The sequence below is a fragment of the Rhagoletis zephyria genome, unplaced genomic scaffold, assembly GCF_001687245.7.
Source record: "Rhagoletis zephyria isolate East Lansing unplaced genomic scaffold, Rhagoletis_zephyria_1.1 Rzeph_scaffold_07703, whole genome shotgun sequence".
Taxonomy (NCBI): domain Eukaryota; kingdom Metazoa; phylum Arthropoda; class Insecta; order Diptera; family Tephritidae; genus Rhagoletis; species Rhagoletis zephyria.
Window position 1 is genome coordinate 1 of NW_016164785.1, and position 18,478 is coordinate 18,478.

General features: G+C 34.1%; 1 protein-coding gene across 1 annotated transcript in view; it reads left to right on the plus strand.

Annotated features, from left to right (window-relative positions):
- Positions 1-8,552: 8,552 nt before the first annotated feature.
- The window catches only part of LOC108374425 (nucleolysin TIA-1-like), a gene marked incomplete at both ends in the record, with an annotated part of 21,475 nt that continues 11,549 nt past the window's right edge, over positions 8,553-18,478 (plus strand). The window contains 3 exons of the mRNA XM_017630408.1: positions 8,553-8,640; positions 14,768-14,843; positions 15,084-15,180. Of these exons, the coding sequence (XP_017485897.1) occupies positions 8,553-8,640; positions 14,768-14,843; positions 15,084-15,180 (261 nt within the window). The remainder of the gene's footprint in view (positions 8,641-14,767; positions 14,844-15,083; positions 15,181-18,478) is intronic.

An 18,478-nucleotide genomic window follows, 5' to 3' on the forward strand; every position in this document is an offset into this window, starting at 1 on the left:
TGAGACCTACTACTCTAGATACTTTCGAGTTTGATGCAGGCGCTGAAGTGGTTACTTGGATCCATTAGGGACAACTAGAAATATATAATAAGAACCAGTTGTCTTTGTTAAGGCCACTCGAGTAATTATGAATGAATACCGGCTGCGCTTACGCCCGTGAGAAAGCCAAATAGATATTTGTTTCAACAGTATCTTCTAGCACTCGAAATGGCGGTAGCCTCATTCTTGTAGCATTCTTCCCCATCAAGTAGTGGCCTGTTATAATACGGTTTTCTGACGAAGGAAGGGAAATTCTAGACAAATGAGTGAATCGGACCTTTTCTTCTCGAATTCGCCCTGAACGTGGGTTCTTCCGACCATCTTTGTCTTTGCCTTGTCGACAAAGTGTGATTTAATTCATTAACAGCGGTATTCCTTCACCGTGAGAAGACTTGGCATCTGACAGCATGTTTCCTTTCCTCGCATGCTCGTCTGACATGCAATTTCTTTGTAGGTCCTTATGACCTGCCACACACACCATGTGGATGTTAACCCTGAACCAGCTATCATACGTCTCACCGTGGAGTTGATGCTCGTAAATATTTTTGCCCCCGAGCTTCGTATTAACTTCTTAGTTTCTGTACCTTTTCAAGACGGCCATCAGTATCCCGCAACCGCTCGTGAATGTTAGTTGTAGGCGCGTTTGTCTCAGGTGAATCACCGTTGGTCTGAGCGAACTATTCAATTTAATAAAGTTATGACTTTATTGAGAATTTTAAATCTTTGCTTTGCTTATTGTGTGTTCATTAAACATAAATATGTAAATACATTCAATTAAAAAGGCAACCTTTCGTTTTTAATTTTTACAATTACGAATTATTTTACTCTGGAGTCTCTGCAGAAGTTTTATGATAATAATTTGTGGTAGGTGGTAAAGCGTTAACTTAGTGTTTAACTTGGCAAAAAATTATCTTCATTCCATTGCCATTTTACGAGTTGTCACAGCATTCCAGCGGCTTTCGGAGTAGAAAGTCACTGAAGGAATGTTGTGAGAAGAGTCGACCAGCGAAAGTGCACCTTATTTAATTACAGAATGTTCCGCTTGAAAGACATTGCAGTGGTCTGGCAACCTAAAAGAGAGATTCAATGGGATATTCTTGGAGTGCATTTACCGTATTCCTATTATTGATTTAGTTTAGAGACATCTGTCTGAGTGGATGTAGGGTTAAACTGCGCTCCTAAGACCAAACCTGGACATAGATACAAAATTCGTTCACGTCATTGGAGAGTAGCTGATGCCAACACCTGGTACTTCGGACTATGTAAGTAACTCAGTAATAAAGTCCACTCACCAGGATCGACCCTACCTTTTATACATAATTCCCATCATGGGTCTTTACGGCCCTTTACATATTTGTGATAACGATTACCGGACGCGAAGAATAAATGAGCTATGTGAGTTCTAAAGCAGCTCCAGTTAGGCCAAGTCATACAAAAGGATAAAATTGCTCCAGCTCCGGGAATATGCAAAGGGGTGCCGGCTGGTGATAGCAGATGAAACGTAAGGCTTCCCTGCGATGGAAAGAACAGGGGAGAAGGACTTTACTTCACTTTGAAATTCGAAGACAATACAAGTAACTTGTTCAAAAAAATATGCCACTCAATTATTCCTAGTTAAATAGGTGCCTATCAAAACAGACGGTCTTTTTCGATTAGAGGCGGCAGAAATTTTAGTTTAAAAATTGATTTTTTCTCTAAATTATGCAGTATCTGATTAATACCTTAAAACATGCCTGTATTTCTTCATTTCAGTTAATCTAACAATAATGTAATGAAATTTTCTTACCAACGCTACTCTATTTACATATCTCCATATTATACATACATATAATTGTATTCCACCAGCCCCTAACATTAATAAAGCGTTGAATAAACTGCAATTAGCTTTGCACAAGAAACAGCGCGGTACACTCCCATTTTATGTTTTACAAAGCAAGTGAAAAATCCTTCCTTCCTTCCTAGCTAACTTTATTAGTTATTTCTTTGTTGTAAATAATTTTACCTTACCTGCAACTAACATTTGTAGTAAATCTGAAGCCTTACGACTTCTTATGCACGTTTTACGTGCGCACGTATGTAAGTATATACACGATGCAGTTGCATGTTAGTACACATAAACTGTGTTGCCTTAAACTTGCAACATGCGTACAGAAGTGCATGCATATATATATCTTTAGTATTCCTATGCTTGCATTGCACAGGTACGTGTATACTACAAATGTAAATTTCGTTTACTTCAACACCACGTCAGCCAACAGGAAGTGCTTTTAAATGGCAACGATTGAGCGGAGTTGGGTGGTGCAAAGACAAAAATTCGTTTGAAATTCACCATGTGGCAGAATGCATCACGCATTTCTTTATATGTATCATAAATAGATTTTAGTTTATATATTCATGTTTCGCTATGTTTTTGTGCAACATGCGTGAAAATATTATTCATTATTTCGCTTATTCCTTCGACTGTGCCGTGCCGCTTTTCCATTGCAACTGCAACTGCTTCTGCTACTGCGCGGCCATGTGCCAATTTCTTGGCTGACGAAGCTACGTAAAATTGCCCCTGATACGTATTCTGTGATGGAATAAGAAAATTTCAAATTTTGGCCAAAATTGAGCTGCGTAAAAAAAATTAAACCAAATCCCGCTTGAAACTTGCACTACATACCTGAAGTTTTTCTAAAAATTTACTTTAAAATTTCGGTACTTTGATGAAAAATGTTCGAATTTTTCTTAAGGTTTTCTAAACTTTTGGCTTTTATTTATTTGGTTCAACTTAAAGCATAAACAAGTCTTTTACACAAAAAAATGTACTTTTAACAATCTTGCGAATATTAAAAAAAAAATTCAAAGGTTGAGTAACTGCAGTATGTTTTCATGCAAATCTTATAAAAAATTACGAAATTATTAGACTTTTTAAACTGTTTACCGGAAAAATTTCTAAAAATTGATTTTAAAAAGTTTGAAATTTTGATAAACATGTTTCTAAGTTTTGTACAACAACAGATCCTTCAACAGGCGTAGCTGAACTTTACAACTTTGTACGTCCTTTTAATCCTACTGGTGACATATTTTGCAAGAAAAAATTCTTCAAGTGTTTTTGTAGACATATCTGGAGGCTTAGCAACCACCTTTTTGCACATTTCGAGACATTGAGAGAGGGAGAATAAATTTCAGAAGAAGTACGTTATCACAGCAGGTTTAAAAGCTTGGACTTTCAGCCAATTTCAGACCGTCACTATTTTTGATAAATATAATTATCGCCGCAGCTAACGAAATGTAGTTCGTTACTGTTTGTGAAATATTTATCTGGCAACTCAACGACTGCTTTTAATATATGTATGCTCTATGCTGAAAAGTGTTACGCTTACGGCCATGGATTTTGAGGCTGACATTGTCAATGTCATCTGCATGCTTATGCCAACAACTTTCGCTATACACCTTAAAGCGTTGCAGCAATTAAGATTGGCACAGCAGTGAGTCATCCTCTATGAAATTTTGTTTGGCCTCGAATGGAGTAGAGAGGGGCTACGCAATTTACACGCAGCTAAAAATTGGGCTCAGCGGTATTATTTATTGACATATGTATGTATTTTCCATGAAAATAAAGCACTAATGTACTGAAGTTCTTAAGAAACTGCTACTCAGCACTGTTCCTTATGGTGTTACCTTAGCATTACTAAAAAGTTAGTTTGTAATGGAGTATTCATTCTCGAATGCTACCGCAATTCATACTATATATTCTTTCATGACACATAATTAATTATATACATACAAAGTTGTTTCACATAACTTTCCAGAGACGTACACAAAACTAAAACGTTAGTCGAAATAATTAGCACTATTCAGTTGGGAAATGCCTGCGAAAATTGTACACACGCCTCTGCTGACGCTTCCTGTAATACCCATATACTTTTTTCACTCTCCTGCTGTTTAGTCATGCACATACTCTCATATAATCTGAAACGCTAGCGAACGCATGCAGAAATGAATATTTTTGCTACGCTTGCACGTTTTACGTACTCATACGAGCACTTTTAGAACTGCGTGCCCGTTTATTAGCTCAGACATGGGGGCCACACACAGCTGGAAGTGGGTTGGATTCGTATATAGGCTAGCAAACTAATACACACTAGTGTAGCACGTGTAGATAATATAAGAATGTGGAAACATAGGTATATATATGTATATATACATACATAAGTATGTGCATGAGTTTGTTAGAGTTTGTTAGTGATATTGCTGCACTAAATATCTCCCATTTTTATAGCGAAACCACGTGCACAAATTAACGTTTCCGGTAATTTTGGCTGTAAACGAAAATGAAGCGAACTATTTTCAAAGGTACATACATACACACATATGCAAGGCGCAGACTTTATAGTCGTACATATGCACACACAATAGCACAACTATACTACTTTACTTATGTATAAACCAACGTTATTTGCTTCTTACTTAGTTGGCAACGGAAAGACTAAACGAATGTTGTTTATTTTCAGTACATCTAAATATGTATACATCAAAATATATGTACGTGTATAACGAATGTGCATATGCTTCCTATACAAATAAGTATGAATATTAATTATGTTGTCATTTTAGTTTTAACGGCCTAGCATGGCTAAAGTTAACTTCTGGTCTAGCACACCGATAATTTCATAAAATTTTTTTCAAGTAACACGTGGCTCAAAATAAATTACCTAATTTTCTTTAGCTTTATCTTTTGAACAAACTGCAAGAAAATTGCATGTTTTTTTTTTGTACTTTAAGATTTTTTTATATGATACTGTTGTGGGAATGAATTCGGTTTCAGCAATTTAAATGGAAAATTATTTTTTGTTTTCTGTCAATTTCCATATAAAATTCAAAAAAAAAAGAAATTAAATAATTTTTGACTTAAATTGCTTTGCTGAAACTGGCTGTAATACTTTATGCTTAAAAATTGTTTGAAAATTTCTTTATTATAATACTTCTACAAATTTTTTTATTGATCAGTTACTCACACGATGCGTTTGAGTAACATCGCGTATGAGTAACTTTGCTGCGTACGAGCAACATTGCGTGTGAACTACATTTTTTTATAGGGTGTTTACAAGAGGAGATTTTACGGGCAACTTTTATTTGAAAGCAACAATCACCTGGTGTGAACATCATTTCAACTTATCGTTTCCAATGAAGTTGGGGGCAGCCAGTTTATGATTCAAGAAATCGCGTGAAAAATTGTCGCAACTAAATTCCGTTTTACTTTCACTTCGCAAGGCATATCGAACACTGCCAGCGAAATACGTTTCGTTCGGAATCATATAGCGCGAAATCTTTTGTATGTGTTAATATTTGTACGAGTAAAGACCCGGCAAACAATTTTGTGAATAATGTTAAAGAGAGCGCTAATAAGAGTGTAGGAAACAGTCCATCTTAGTACAAAGCGTAGTAATTGACATAGAAATGTTTGCGTCTATCCCTAGCTACTAAAGTAACGTATGAGAAATTTGTTTCAAAATTTTCTTTTTAAAACTGAAAAATTAACAAAGCATCTAGATGCATTTCTGCATCAAAAGGAAAATTTTGAAGATAAATCCTTTTATATTTTTTTCGCTGTAAGGATAAGTTTGTGATATTTAAAATTTATTTGCCATTTAAGGATATGTTTTGAGAAGGAAATTTGTGTTCAAAGGGTAGATATTAATAAAAAAGTAGGTCGTTGCGTATGAGCAACATTTGATATAGCGCGAGAATACAGAAGGTGGCGCCGACGGCAGCACCGCTAATCAGCTCTCAGTGAATTTGACAGAATCAGCTGTTTTGCTGACGTCACAGTCGAGATGACAGCAGTAGAGATGTGCTGAGTCAATACTTTAAGTATTGATCGATATTCGGTACCGATTAAAAATGTGTCCAATACTCTCGATACTCGGTACCTAAACATTTAGGTTTCGAATAAAAACGCACACAAACCAAAGATATGAAAAAAACGGCTCAGGGGAAACTCACCTATCAAAACCCGAATGTAGGAGCTAATAGAGCTTTTAATACTGACTCAAATGAAAGATGTATATATGTCGGTTCGAGGCTATAATGCAGAGAAACTCCTACTTGTTTGAAGCATTTTTGTTCCAGCGGAATCGGACGATATCATTTTTGGAGGTCGGGGGGGCAGATTCTATAACCAGTTAGCGAATCAGTATCAGTTGTAGATCTCCCCCCTGAAAGGCTTCTTCATTCATTGTTTGCTTAATATTTTAAATTTGTTCTTTGGTCTGACACTCATGTTATTATACATATTTCAGTTACCCAAAGCCATTAATCAAATTGAATTAAATTGTCTAAAGAGGTGGCAACCGTTATACCTTATACTTACTTTATATATATACTTTACTTCAATGCCATATCGTTTGATACCCACATTTAACTTACTAAATAATTTGAGTTCAACTTTTTAGCAGCTGGCAACCCTTTTCTAAATATAAAACTTTACTGCACATCTACAGACTAAACCCTGTAAACTGATTCCTCACTTTTAAAAATTGAATGAACGGTTGCCACCTCTTTAGACAATTTAATTCAATTTGATTAATGGCTTTTGGGAACTGAAATATATTAAAAACATGAGCGTCAGACCAAAGAAGAAATTAAAAAAATTAAGCAAAAAATAAGTGAAGAATAAACAAATTCCTGCAACCTTAAAGTTAATTTAAGGGTCCATTAATATGAAAGGAGCAAGAAAACTTATCACTCATTGGCAATGTATGTATTTACATACTGTAATAAAATAAAAAATTCCGTATCGTAACCTATTCGTTTCATAAAAATATGTTAATTTTTCATAAATAAAAATATTGTATAATTTAATTAAATTCACTCCCATTTATATGCTGGTATATATTTCAGTCACCTAGTTCCCTAAATTTAAATGGAATTTCATTTTTTAAACAGGTGGCAATCCTTCTATATGAAATCAAGAAATCAACCCTTTCAAAACCCCTTTCTATTGATATCCATCTTCTATTAATTCACTTAATATATTAAATAATTTGAATAAAATTTTTCAACAGGTGGCAACTCTTTTCAAATGTTAGACCTTTATTACACATCTAAAAGACAATGCCTCTAATGCGCCTTTGAAAATCAAACGAATGGTGCAGATCTGATGACATTAACAAAAAATTAAAAAATGATTTTATGCATCTGCTAAACCCACATTATTTCGCAAAGGGCAAAAGAGTGGCACATTTTATTTTATTTTTCAACAGAAAAAATACCATACTTTTTTATGGCATAAAAACCCCATGGTTTGACATGAGTTTTAGATTTACTCCTTTAAACTTTAGTTATATTTTTATTTTCAACAAAATAAATTCGTATTTAAAATACAACCAGTGTAAACTACACAATTCACTACACTGTGCCATGTCTGCAAATTAAAAAAATGCTACAATATATACTTTTTATTATGCAAATTTAAGAAATGAGATTGAAAGTAGTTCAGAGTAATGTTTATTGGAAATTTTGTCCTCCCCTTGGCCAGTTGTAAAGTAAAAGTATAATATTCGCTACACTTAACCCGTTTTTATTTTCTTTCATTTATTCACCCTACACTCACCATTTGTACTTATGTCTTGTCAACCTTTATTCATCTTGGTAGTTTTTATATTTTCCATTTCGTTTCCTTTTATTGCACCAAATGCTTCATGGGTTCTTTTTTTGTTGGCACAAACTCGTTACAAAAGTGATTCTGAAATCAAGAATAAATGCCAAGAATAAGAATGCCGGTTGTGAAAGCGCTGAATAAAAAAGGACTAATAAAAATTATTGGCTGCCATTTTAGGACCATTTACATTAATTCAATAAAATATTTCAACTTTTATATGTACGGCAGTAAATGCATACCGATGGTCAAATATTGGCAACTCATAACTGACCATATTCCGAAATTAGAGTTATATACATAACAAAATTACTAATAAAATTTTAAATATTTTGATATATGTATATAAATAAGTTTCGAAAAAATATTAGTTATGAGTTATCAATGTTTCAATAGTATATTTATACTATACACATAAATATGTAGATATGTATGTTGCTCAAATAAGTAAATATACGGCTAGACATGGCAATGTGTTAGCGTTTACATACGACACAGCTGTAGAAACTATTTACACCCTCAAATGTACGCAATCACTTATTTCGTTTCCTTCTTGCCTTTTTTCATTTTTTTAGTCTCAATTTAAAGCTGAAGATTATATTATGCAAATTGCTGTGTATTTGTATAAAATTTATTCTAAAACTTTCTCTTTTTGCTTTTTGTGGGTTACTGCTATATCTACATAATATGTACACATATACATACATATATGTTATGTGTTTAATGGTGGTGCACCATTACATACAAATGTATGGTTCTTTTTGAAGTTTTAAAGTTGAAATAATAATATTTGTAAGCTATTTCAAGTTACATTTTAAGAGTTCTGTTTTTTCTTGTATTTAAATGTTAAAATTTCTTTTTCTTATTTCAGAACAATTTCACATCTTCGTCGGCGACTTAAGCTCAGAAATCGAAACCCAACAATTGCGTGAAGCTTTTACACCATTTGGTGAAATTTCGTAAGTATTGAAATATTTTATTTTTAAACAGAGCTAAAAACACTAGCTACACATATTTGCTATCATAAAAAAAATCATTTAAGTATGGGACTGGTCAGATATTTAAGGGAGCCTTCCACCTATTCTATCAATAGGAATTTATAATTTGCCTGTTCCACGGCTTCAGGGAGGCCTGTCCAAGGCTATGACAAACTAAAAAAAGTGCGTTTTGGCTATGAAATTTAATTTATTGTAACATTGGAAGCGTGCTACTAAAAATCTTATTAATATTTTTGAAAACAAGTTAAACTTTATGAAGTTTTGGACTGTCGTTTACATAAATTTAGAAATCAAAAAGGTTTCAAACTTATTTTTAGAATTTAATTTAAAAATTAGCCATTTTATAAAATTCCAATGAAACGCAAGTTGTGGTAATTTACGGTACAAAAAATACTTGAAAGCCAAGTAAAATCGATAATAAAAGCACATAGTATGGAGTGGTTTTTGAATAGCTTGTGGGCTGTTGTTGCAGTAATAAAAATTTGTATAACAATATCGATAAAAATATGTATAAAAAACCCGATAAAAATATCGATACGTGCCGAAAATCCTGAAAATCTCTAAAATCCCAAAATAGTTCCCGGATTGAGTCTCTGTGTCTCTCTCTATATCCTTTCCTCTTCCATTACCTTTATTTTAATCTTTCTTTCCCTATCTTCATCTTTACTTTTTATATTTATCATTTTCTTCATCTACATATTCCCCTTCACCTTTGCCCTTATATATATAGGTAAAGTGTTTAAATTTACCTTGGTCTCCATTTTTGCCTTTATCTTTACGCATATTTGTTTTTGGTTTTATTTTTACTTTTGCCTTTAGCCTTTTCTTTATCTATGTACGTACTCACTTTTGCTTTCATTCTTGTATTGGTCTTTTTCTAAATGTTATGCTTTAACCTTTTGTTAACAAATTTTTGTTAAACTAGTACCATATGCTTACACACAAGAAGCACTTGTTTGAGCCCCAACCATTTCCGTTGCACCATTTCCGTGTGCAATTTCAGTACAAAAATCTGTAGTTCACTGCTGATTCTGAGTTAACTACGCACTGTGAATTTGGCCCTAAAACTAATTTAGATTTTTGTTCACTTAAGCAATCTGTTTTTCTTATAAACTTTATTTGTATTTTCTTACCGTAGGTTCATATGAAAACATAGCACTTACTAGACAAAATAGAAAAAAAAAAAATCAGGATAATCGAGTATTTTAATAAACAAACAAAAATTACGCTATCTTTGACACCTTTGATGGATAAAACTGTGTTTCCTTTGTCTTCTTACGATAAAAAAATTAAAAACCGAAATATTTTCTACCGATTTCTGAAAAAACAAATTTGCTCAAATTGGCGACATTTAACGCAACTTCACATTGTGATGGTCGTCCGCTGTGGTGTCGTGGTAAGCAGTGCGCGCTTCCACTCCACAGCACCTGGGTTCAAGCCCTGGTCAAAGCAACATCACATCGCAAAAAAAAAAATATAGAAAAAACGTTTTTTCTTAACAGCGGTTGTCCCTCGGCAGGCAATGGCAAACCTCCGAGTGTTTTCCTGCCATGAAAAACAGCTTCTCATAAAAATACAATCGCCGTTCGGAGTCGGCGTAAAACTGTAGGTCCCTCCGATTTGTGTGACAACATCAAGGCGCACGCCACAAATCTTAGGAGAATCTCGGCCAAACACTAGCATATATGTAAGCGCCATTCTATTATCATTATTCACATTGTGATGATGGAACTCGTGGTAAAATTTCGTAATAATAGGGTCATGTTTCCGATTTTAACGGCCTTTTTAAGGCGTTTTTGAGGTTATGTTTGTAAGGGTGGATGCTTTGAAATATACCGATTACGCCCAATTTTTTAGCGTTCATATATAATGTTACACATACGGTGACATTAGTCTGAAACAGCATCCCTACAAGAACAGTGACTATCATTTGACAAATCATTTGAGTGGCAAGACTGATAGAGATTTCTGTCACTGGCTGCCTACAAGTTTCTATCAAATTCTAAAGGGCAGTGTGAAAAATCTGATGTAAACATTTGTGTTCCGTCTTCCTCCGACTTATGGCATTATTTAGTTGTCTCTTTTTAACCAACGCAAAGTTTGCAAATGTGTTAGTAAGGTAAATGAGAATGTGTTAGTTTCCATCACACAATTCTTGTAGGGATCCTTATTATTGCACTCATACATTAATATTCAGTAGTAAAATAATAAATTGCAGGATATTTTTCGATAGCTTCGTACTTTGCGCAAAGCAAAGCAAAAGTGAGTACGTACATAGAAAAAGAAAATACAGTACATTAAAAGAAATACCGAACATTTGGAGTCCCGTATAAAATAAATGTTACATACGAAAAATTGAGATTCTACGCCGATTCGTTATAATTTCTTCCAAAAAATGTTTGCAGCTGACCACTGTGCAGCATTTTGCAGTCGCCAAAATGCTAATTTCGTCAACAAACCCAAGTCGTACTTTAAAATACCTGGTACGCTAAATATTACATATATGGGAAATTCCTGAAAGCCTCTTCTGAATTGTTTATTTTGTTCCCTCCTTCATTCATACAAATCTTTACTGTCCTTAACAGTCAACAAATATGTACATACATTTATGCGCCTCACCAAAATACCAGGTAATCCAAATTCATAAATTGAGTAAGTATTAAGTTCACCACCCACCAACTATTACCTCTCTATTTATGTACATAAGTATGTATGAATGCAGATATATTTTCATAACACCTACAATAAATATAAATATTTATCCACGAAGTCCGGCTTTTTCCACTACTCTGGCCTGGAAATCGCTTGACTTACGCTTATTTGTCGAATATTTAACGCGGATTTGCCTGTCAACAGCACACAGACAGCGAACTTCTTTAGCAACAACAACGACAATAGCTAAAAAAGCAAACAAAGTGGTTAACATAGGCGACACCTTGCGCTTTGCCTGGAAGAATAGTAAGTAGTGTGGCTGACAGCCGGCAGAAGGCAAATGAAACAAACACACTCACATGGTATGTATGTATGTATGCCCATATAGGAATGGCAACTACATAAGTGAACGCCTAAAAATCCGCTACCACTTCGGAGCTTAACTGGTATGCTTAGTTGTTGACTTGGTGGGCTAACAGTAAAACGAGAAAGTGACACCATGTGAAGTGTTTGCCTAAAGGATGGATGGAAATTGAAGCAACCTAAGTAGACTTATACATGTGTATGTATTTGCTGAGAGTTTAGAAAGATTTAAAAGGTTGTGTTGAAGTAAGAAATATTACAAAAAAATAAAAATTTATACATTCATAACTGCAAGCTAAATGCAGGAGTCGGGAGTAGTATTAATTTAGGAGAGATTGTTGCTTTCTAATGTTTATCATCATTTATTTAACTTAATTTTGAATGTAAATATTTACAATATAATATACTGTTACTGGCGAATTTATATTTTCGCCGCGGTCCTTCTGAATGTCAAAATCATGTGTTTGTTGTAAAAAAGGCGAATTCATATTAAAACAAACACATCATTTTGACATTCAGAAGGACCACGGCGAAAATCTAAATTCGCCAACAACACCATCTTGTATAAATTTGCCTTGGCTTATTCTAACATAATGAAATTTTACACAAAGTTTGAAATTTAAATTTTTATGAGTTTCGGTATAGATTGTCCCATCTAAATACATACTTATATACATAAAATGGTAGCTGCTTTTGTTGTTCGGACTAAACTCAAAAACCACTGGATAGAGTTCAGTCAAATTGTCGGAGGTTATACCTGGTTGAAATTCATAATGCGTCTTCAGTTCATGATAAGCAATGGTTTTGCAGAAAAGGGACCCAAGAATGGCGCTGCAGCCGTAATATATAAAAAACGCCAAGTGTTTAGTCTGCTTTGGAACTATGTTTATTTTATACGAATTTACTTCTCAAATGGCTAAATGATATTGTGTAAGCGCACCTTTGTCTGACGCCCTCATACATTCTTAATGTGATCTTGCATTTTATGATGAACGAAATTGCTTGGGGTGGCCGTTATTTCAGCAGTAAGACTCAAAGAAACCAGACAAGGAAAGATTCGATCACATCCGTCCAAAAAGGAATACGGTTGGTATATCAATAACTTCATTTGAGCGATATTCAAGATATTACACAATTGATTTAGCCAATGTACGGGAAAACTTTTCATCCTGTGAGGCAGCGAGGATTCTTGGCCCTGCTATAACAGAAAACGCTTATCGCTGCTCTTAGGTATTCTTATAAGGATTTTTATTGGCTTAATCATAGGACCAATGTTGTAGTAGCAAGATAAAAAAGATTATGCAAGTTTGGCAGAGATCTTACAGGTGGAAATAAGACCATCGGCAAAGCTCATGACATCGAATGGGATTAGTATTTCATATGGCATCAAAGCGCTACCATTTTTGACCTATGTAAGAGGAGGAGTCTGCCCTTTAGTGGATTCCATTTTTTTACTCTACATACCATTTTTTCTTTTAAACGCTACTTTTGCATTGGCCCACTCAAAAGGTCTTATTAGGCGCCGCGAAGCAAAATGATCAGACTTCTTCAGTGGGATTCGATCCAAGAACCCCAGCTGACTCAGCAAGTTACCTATGCACTATGCTAAGCTCCCTTATAAACAGTTGTTGCCTTTTCCACTTTTTCATGTGATCCAACTACAATCAAGCGCAGTTATTTCGCTATTGAGTTAGAAGGGGTGAAAATTAAAAAAAAAAATGCACTTCAAGTCAGCATCAAAAAGTCTATAAGGTGAGGTCGGCCCTGTGAAATACGACAAAATTTTGTTGAACCGTATAATTCATTTTTATATAGCGAGGTTTTAGTATACTAAGAATATCCTTCATGCCAAAGAATAGTTGTTGAATGCTGTTCAATGCTGTTGTTAAGAAAAAAAAAGAGCGTTAAAATTAAAAAGTACAATATAGCTAAAAGAAAGTAAAAATGTATTTAATAATCAACGCAAAAGAAATTAAAACAGAATTATTTATCTCACTTCGGTTTATCTCCGTCATCTTCTCCGTTCCACCGGAAATATTTGAATATACATATATATATTCCCTGACAACTTTATTTGACGAGTTTTATGCGTCATGCCCTTCAGCTTTGTATCAGTCTCCTTACAGCTAATGGGATTGAAAAAATACCCGTATCTGATGCATTTGGGTGAGATATTTTGTTGTGTTATCAAAAAACTTCCTTGTGAGGAGATACTGAAGGCCACAAAGTAAGCACCAAATGCTTTCAACTCCCGCCTTTCGCACTGCGCGTATACACGTACATAAGTATGCTACAGCCGGTAAGCACTCCAGGGCCACATTCACTCTCGTTACACCTACATATATATACTACTATTTTAAAAATTCTAGCACAAAAATATTATAAATTAACTTTTATTAAAATTTGCATAAATGTTAAAATCCTCTTTGGCGACGGAGATGGGGTTAGCAACTCGGCTATTGCTCATTGTATCGCTTTGCTTCTGCGTTCATTACAAATGAATGTTTGTTATTTTGTAAAACTTATTTTTCCGTTTTTCTCGCTAAGTAGCAAGCGAATGTTCATACTCATACCTAAGTGAATACTCGCGTGCACGTACACACACAGAGATACATAAATTTATATTTGTGTAAACAAAAAACAGAGAAAATATTTTCTGACACACTCACGGGTGCAGTAGGTAAACGGGATGTGGTCTACACTTAATGGCTGGCTTGCTTCATTTTTGACGCTTTAATATTTTACTTTATTAAAAAGTTTTGTCCGCTAAACTCCCAGCAGGATTAACACAACGCTAATTCAACGAATTGGTACCAGTTTTAGTTGGTATACGCTTAGGTATGTACCCACATATATACCCACATCTGTATATACGAGTGTGTACATACATACGTTTCGATGTACATAGTTGTATAAATAAGTTCGCCGAAATGTCTCCCTGTTAAGTACTAATTTATTTTAATTAAAAATCCACCCTCTCACACAATCATTTCTTTTCAGTTGTCATGTCAACCACAAAAGTTCTCAACGTAATATTTATATTCTCCTCTTCTTTTTGTTTCTCTCCTTACAGTGATTGCCGCGTTGTACGCGATCCACAAACATTGAAATCCAAGGGTTATGGATTTGTGTCATTTGTCAAAAAATCGGTAAGTACTTTCGTGTTGTATTTGCTTAAAATTTTTTTGTTGACTTCATTTCATTAGATATTAATTTAAGAGAAAACTTTTGTCCCCTCTTTCATCTTAATTAAAAAGCATGTCCCACAAATCCTCATTCCCGAATGTTTACTCTTTTATCATAGTTTTCCTAGCATCCAGAAATTTTATAATTAATTCAATTGGGACGCAAATTTTATTTACTCTTCTCTCATTTTCGTTACTCAATAGGAAGCCGAAAGCGCCATTGCAGCTATGAATGGACAATGGCTTGGCTCGCGTTCGATTCGAACGAATTGGGCCACACGAAAACCGCCGGCGAGTAAAGGTGAGTGTGAATGTATGTACATACTCGTACATAAATGTGAGAGGGCAAACAAATTTTTTCTCCTTTAAAAGGCTTTGCGAGTATAAAAACATAGTCATACGTATATTTCAAATATTTAAAATATATGTATGTATGTATGATGAATATCTTCGTTTGTATATAAAATACATACAAGTACTTTTTCATGCCTTGACTTTAATTGCTGCCTAGAATAACTCTGTCAATCTTTTGAACTCGGTTATTCGGTTTTGGTTGCGCAGTTAAGAATTCATTCTTAAGTATTCATTGGAAATTTACTATTTATCACCGCATGTCTGCGGTTAAAATGTTTGTTTTCAGGTAAGGATGAAATGAATTTCAACGGAAGTGTAATTTTAACAGCATACTTAGACAGCCAGTAGTGAATGTCAATTATTTATAAGAAGTTAAATTTGGATTTGCTAGGAAAATAGCAAAATAGATACTGAGAGGAAGCGAAAAGATAAGCGTGTCAAAGAAATATTCACACATTCGTTGAAATATTGATTCATACCATTAACTTATATTTGAGGAACTGACATTACATACACCACTACAACACCGTCCGCCACCATATTCACGTATGTGGTTATATAGCATATAAGGGTTAACAGGTGTGTATAACACAATCTATATACCATAAAAATTAGTTGAACAATTGGCGAATAATATATGAATGATGACTCAATCAATGCCTCTTTTTAAAATATTCCTCCATTTGCATATCAGCTTAGATTGAAGATTTAGTTGGTTCCAACTTCGAAAGGAAAGGTTCACCCTAAGGTGAAAAATATTCATATAAACATACATATTCACCCTTGTTTGTGTTTGCAGTTGTTAAATTACATTTACATATAAATATGTACATATGTATGTAAATTGTGAGCATACACTTACGAGCCTTTCCAACAACTCAACATAAACAGAGAAAACAAAATTAGGTTAAAACATGCAAATATGCATATTAGTTTTCATTAACAACATAATTTAGATTCACGCTTTTCCTACGCTTAGCACCCAGATTATTTATTTGTCATTGGCCTGATTTCAGTACACATATGTATAAATCCACATCAGTGATGGAAATGTAGGTACAATTGTACTCTTTTCAGCCCATTTTTAGTTTGAAAGTACATCGGTATATATTATCACCTGAAATGCAAAAAGACGTAACAAACATCATCGCTGAAATGCAAAAAAGTAATAACTAAAAAAAAAAATCTAAACTCACTTTTGGATTTATATGATGGATTTCATTGAATTACAACTCCCCACATAATTTTATGAAAAAAAACTTTAAAATATCAGTCACTACTTTTTCCATTTCAGGTGACGATATACATGCACAATTTATCAAAAAAAAAATTCCAGGATTTTTTTCCTTCGTGCATTTATACCAACCAAGTGCAAATGCATCCATCTGGCCTGGCTAGTATAATACCAAGGGCCACGAACTTTGCGTCCATTTGTTCTATCAATTGCACTCGAACTAGTGATTCCTCCAATGCAAATCAAACCACAAATAAAATTGATTCATCAAATATTTTTTTTTATTTGGTCGATGAATCGAATCACACTTACAAATACATTTTTGAATTAAAAGTGGATTTAAAATCAGAAAGGTGCTTAAATCATGCGACCCTGGTTTTTCGCTAGGCGGTAATTTGACTTTCCCTCGTTATCCTCGTTGCACTAATTTGTTTAGCTCGTGTATTAAGGTTTGAGTAAAGGCTGGAATGGTTTAAAGTTTTTGTTGCAGCTAAAGCAGATAATACACGATTCCTTGTTTGGCTTCGAAAGCTCCTTCCAGTTTGTGCAGAGCTTAACCTATTAGTATTTTCGTACTGTTAAACAGATTTGCCAAGATGTGGAAACAAAATTTGCATACTAGTTTCTTAGTTACATTCCTCCTCTTTTAGGTATCAGTTTTCCCTAAAACTAACTACAATTTGAAAATATCATTGTCCATTACCGATGAGCGTACATTAGGGTGGTTCAAAAACGCATGTCAAAAGTACTCCGAATTTTATTGCTCTCACCCCCTAGCATTGTTCTATATAGAAAAAATATATCTACCCCTGTTTTTTTTTATTTCGAAACCGAATAATATTTAATGGCCGCTCAAATTGCCTTAAGTTTTCCATGGGAAGAACACTTCTGGTATATAATTACTGAACATCAACATTTTTCTATGGAAAGACTATAGAGACTTCCAATAATAATACCGAGTTGTTTATTTTACCATTTCTTAAAACCAGCGATTTTTATAGGTTCCACCATTGCTTTTTTTGGGGGTTTCGGGGGACCTATAAAAAAATATATTAAAAAATGGTTAAGTAAAGAACAGGGGTATTATGTTTTTCTATATACAAGTAGAACCATTCTAGGGGGTTAGAGTATTCAAATTCGGACTTTACTTTTTTTCACATACAATTTTTAGACCACCCTAATGTACATGCATACACACATATGCTCTTCCAATGTGTCGTCTTCTGCTTACCGGCATCCAATATTCTCTCCCTCCTCTGAATACATATGTATGCTAGTAAAATTTATTGCGTGTGCTCTTTGCTTAACTGCTCATTATGCTTGATTACACTTTTTTATTTGGAAACTTTCATATTTTCTTCCCCATTTCACATGTAAATATTTCATATGAAATGGTTATTTCAACGCGTCTCAAGGCGGTGATTGTCAATTTGTCATTTGTTTGCGTGTCTTTTTCTCAGACTAAATCGCTTTATTGCTTTTTAGTTGGTACAAGGTGGCATATTAAGTCTACTGTCGATTGATTGGCCTAGCTAACATACATTCATATATACATATGTATGTACATATGTGTATGCAAGTAAATACTTATATTTATATTGGTATCGAAAAAAATTTGAGCATATTGAATTTTTGCGAAAAAGTGTAAATTTACAATGTCATCTTGAAGTTAAGGGTGCATTTTTGAAATATTTTTATATATACAACTTTAATTGCATTTTTGGTAGATAAGTTTAAAAGTTGCGATTTTGCCAGATAACCCGATTCCGGATATCCTGTAAAAAATAAGAGCCGGATTCGGATATTCGATCGGATATCCGCTAGACTGCTGCTCTTAATAAATTTCACAATACATATTTTTATATTCGGTTTTTTTGTTTAGCTAGATTATCAGCTTTTTCGAGCTGAACTATCCAATACGTAATTAGGAATACAAAATTTCTCCTTAGAAGTTCAAGTTACGATAAAATCCTGTATTAAAAAGATAACTTCTCCGTCTGCAACCCAGATT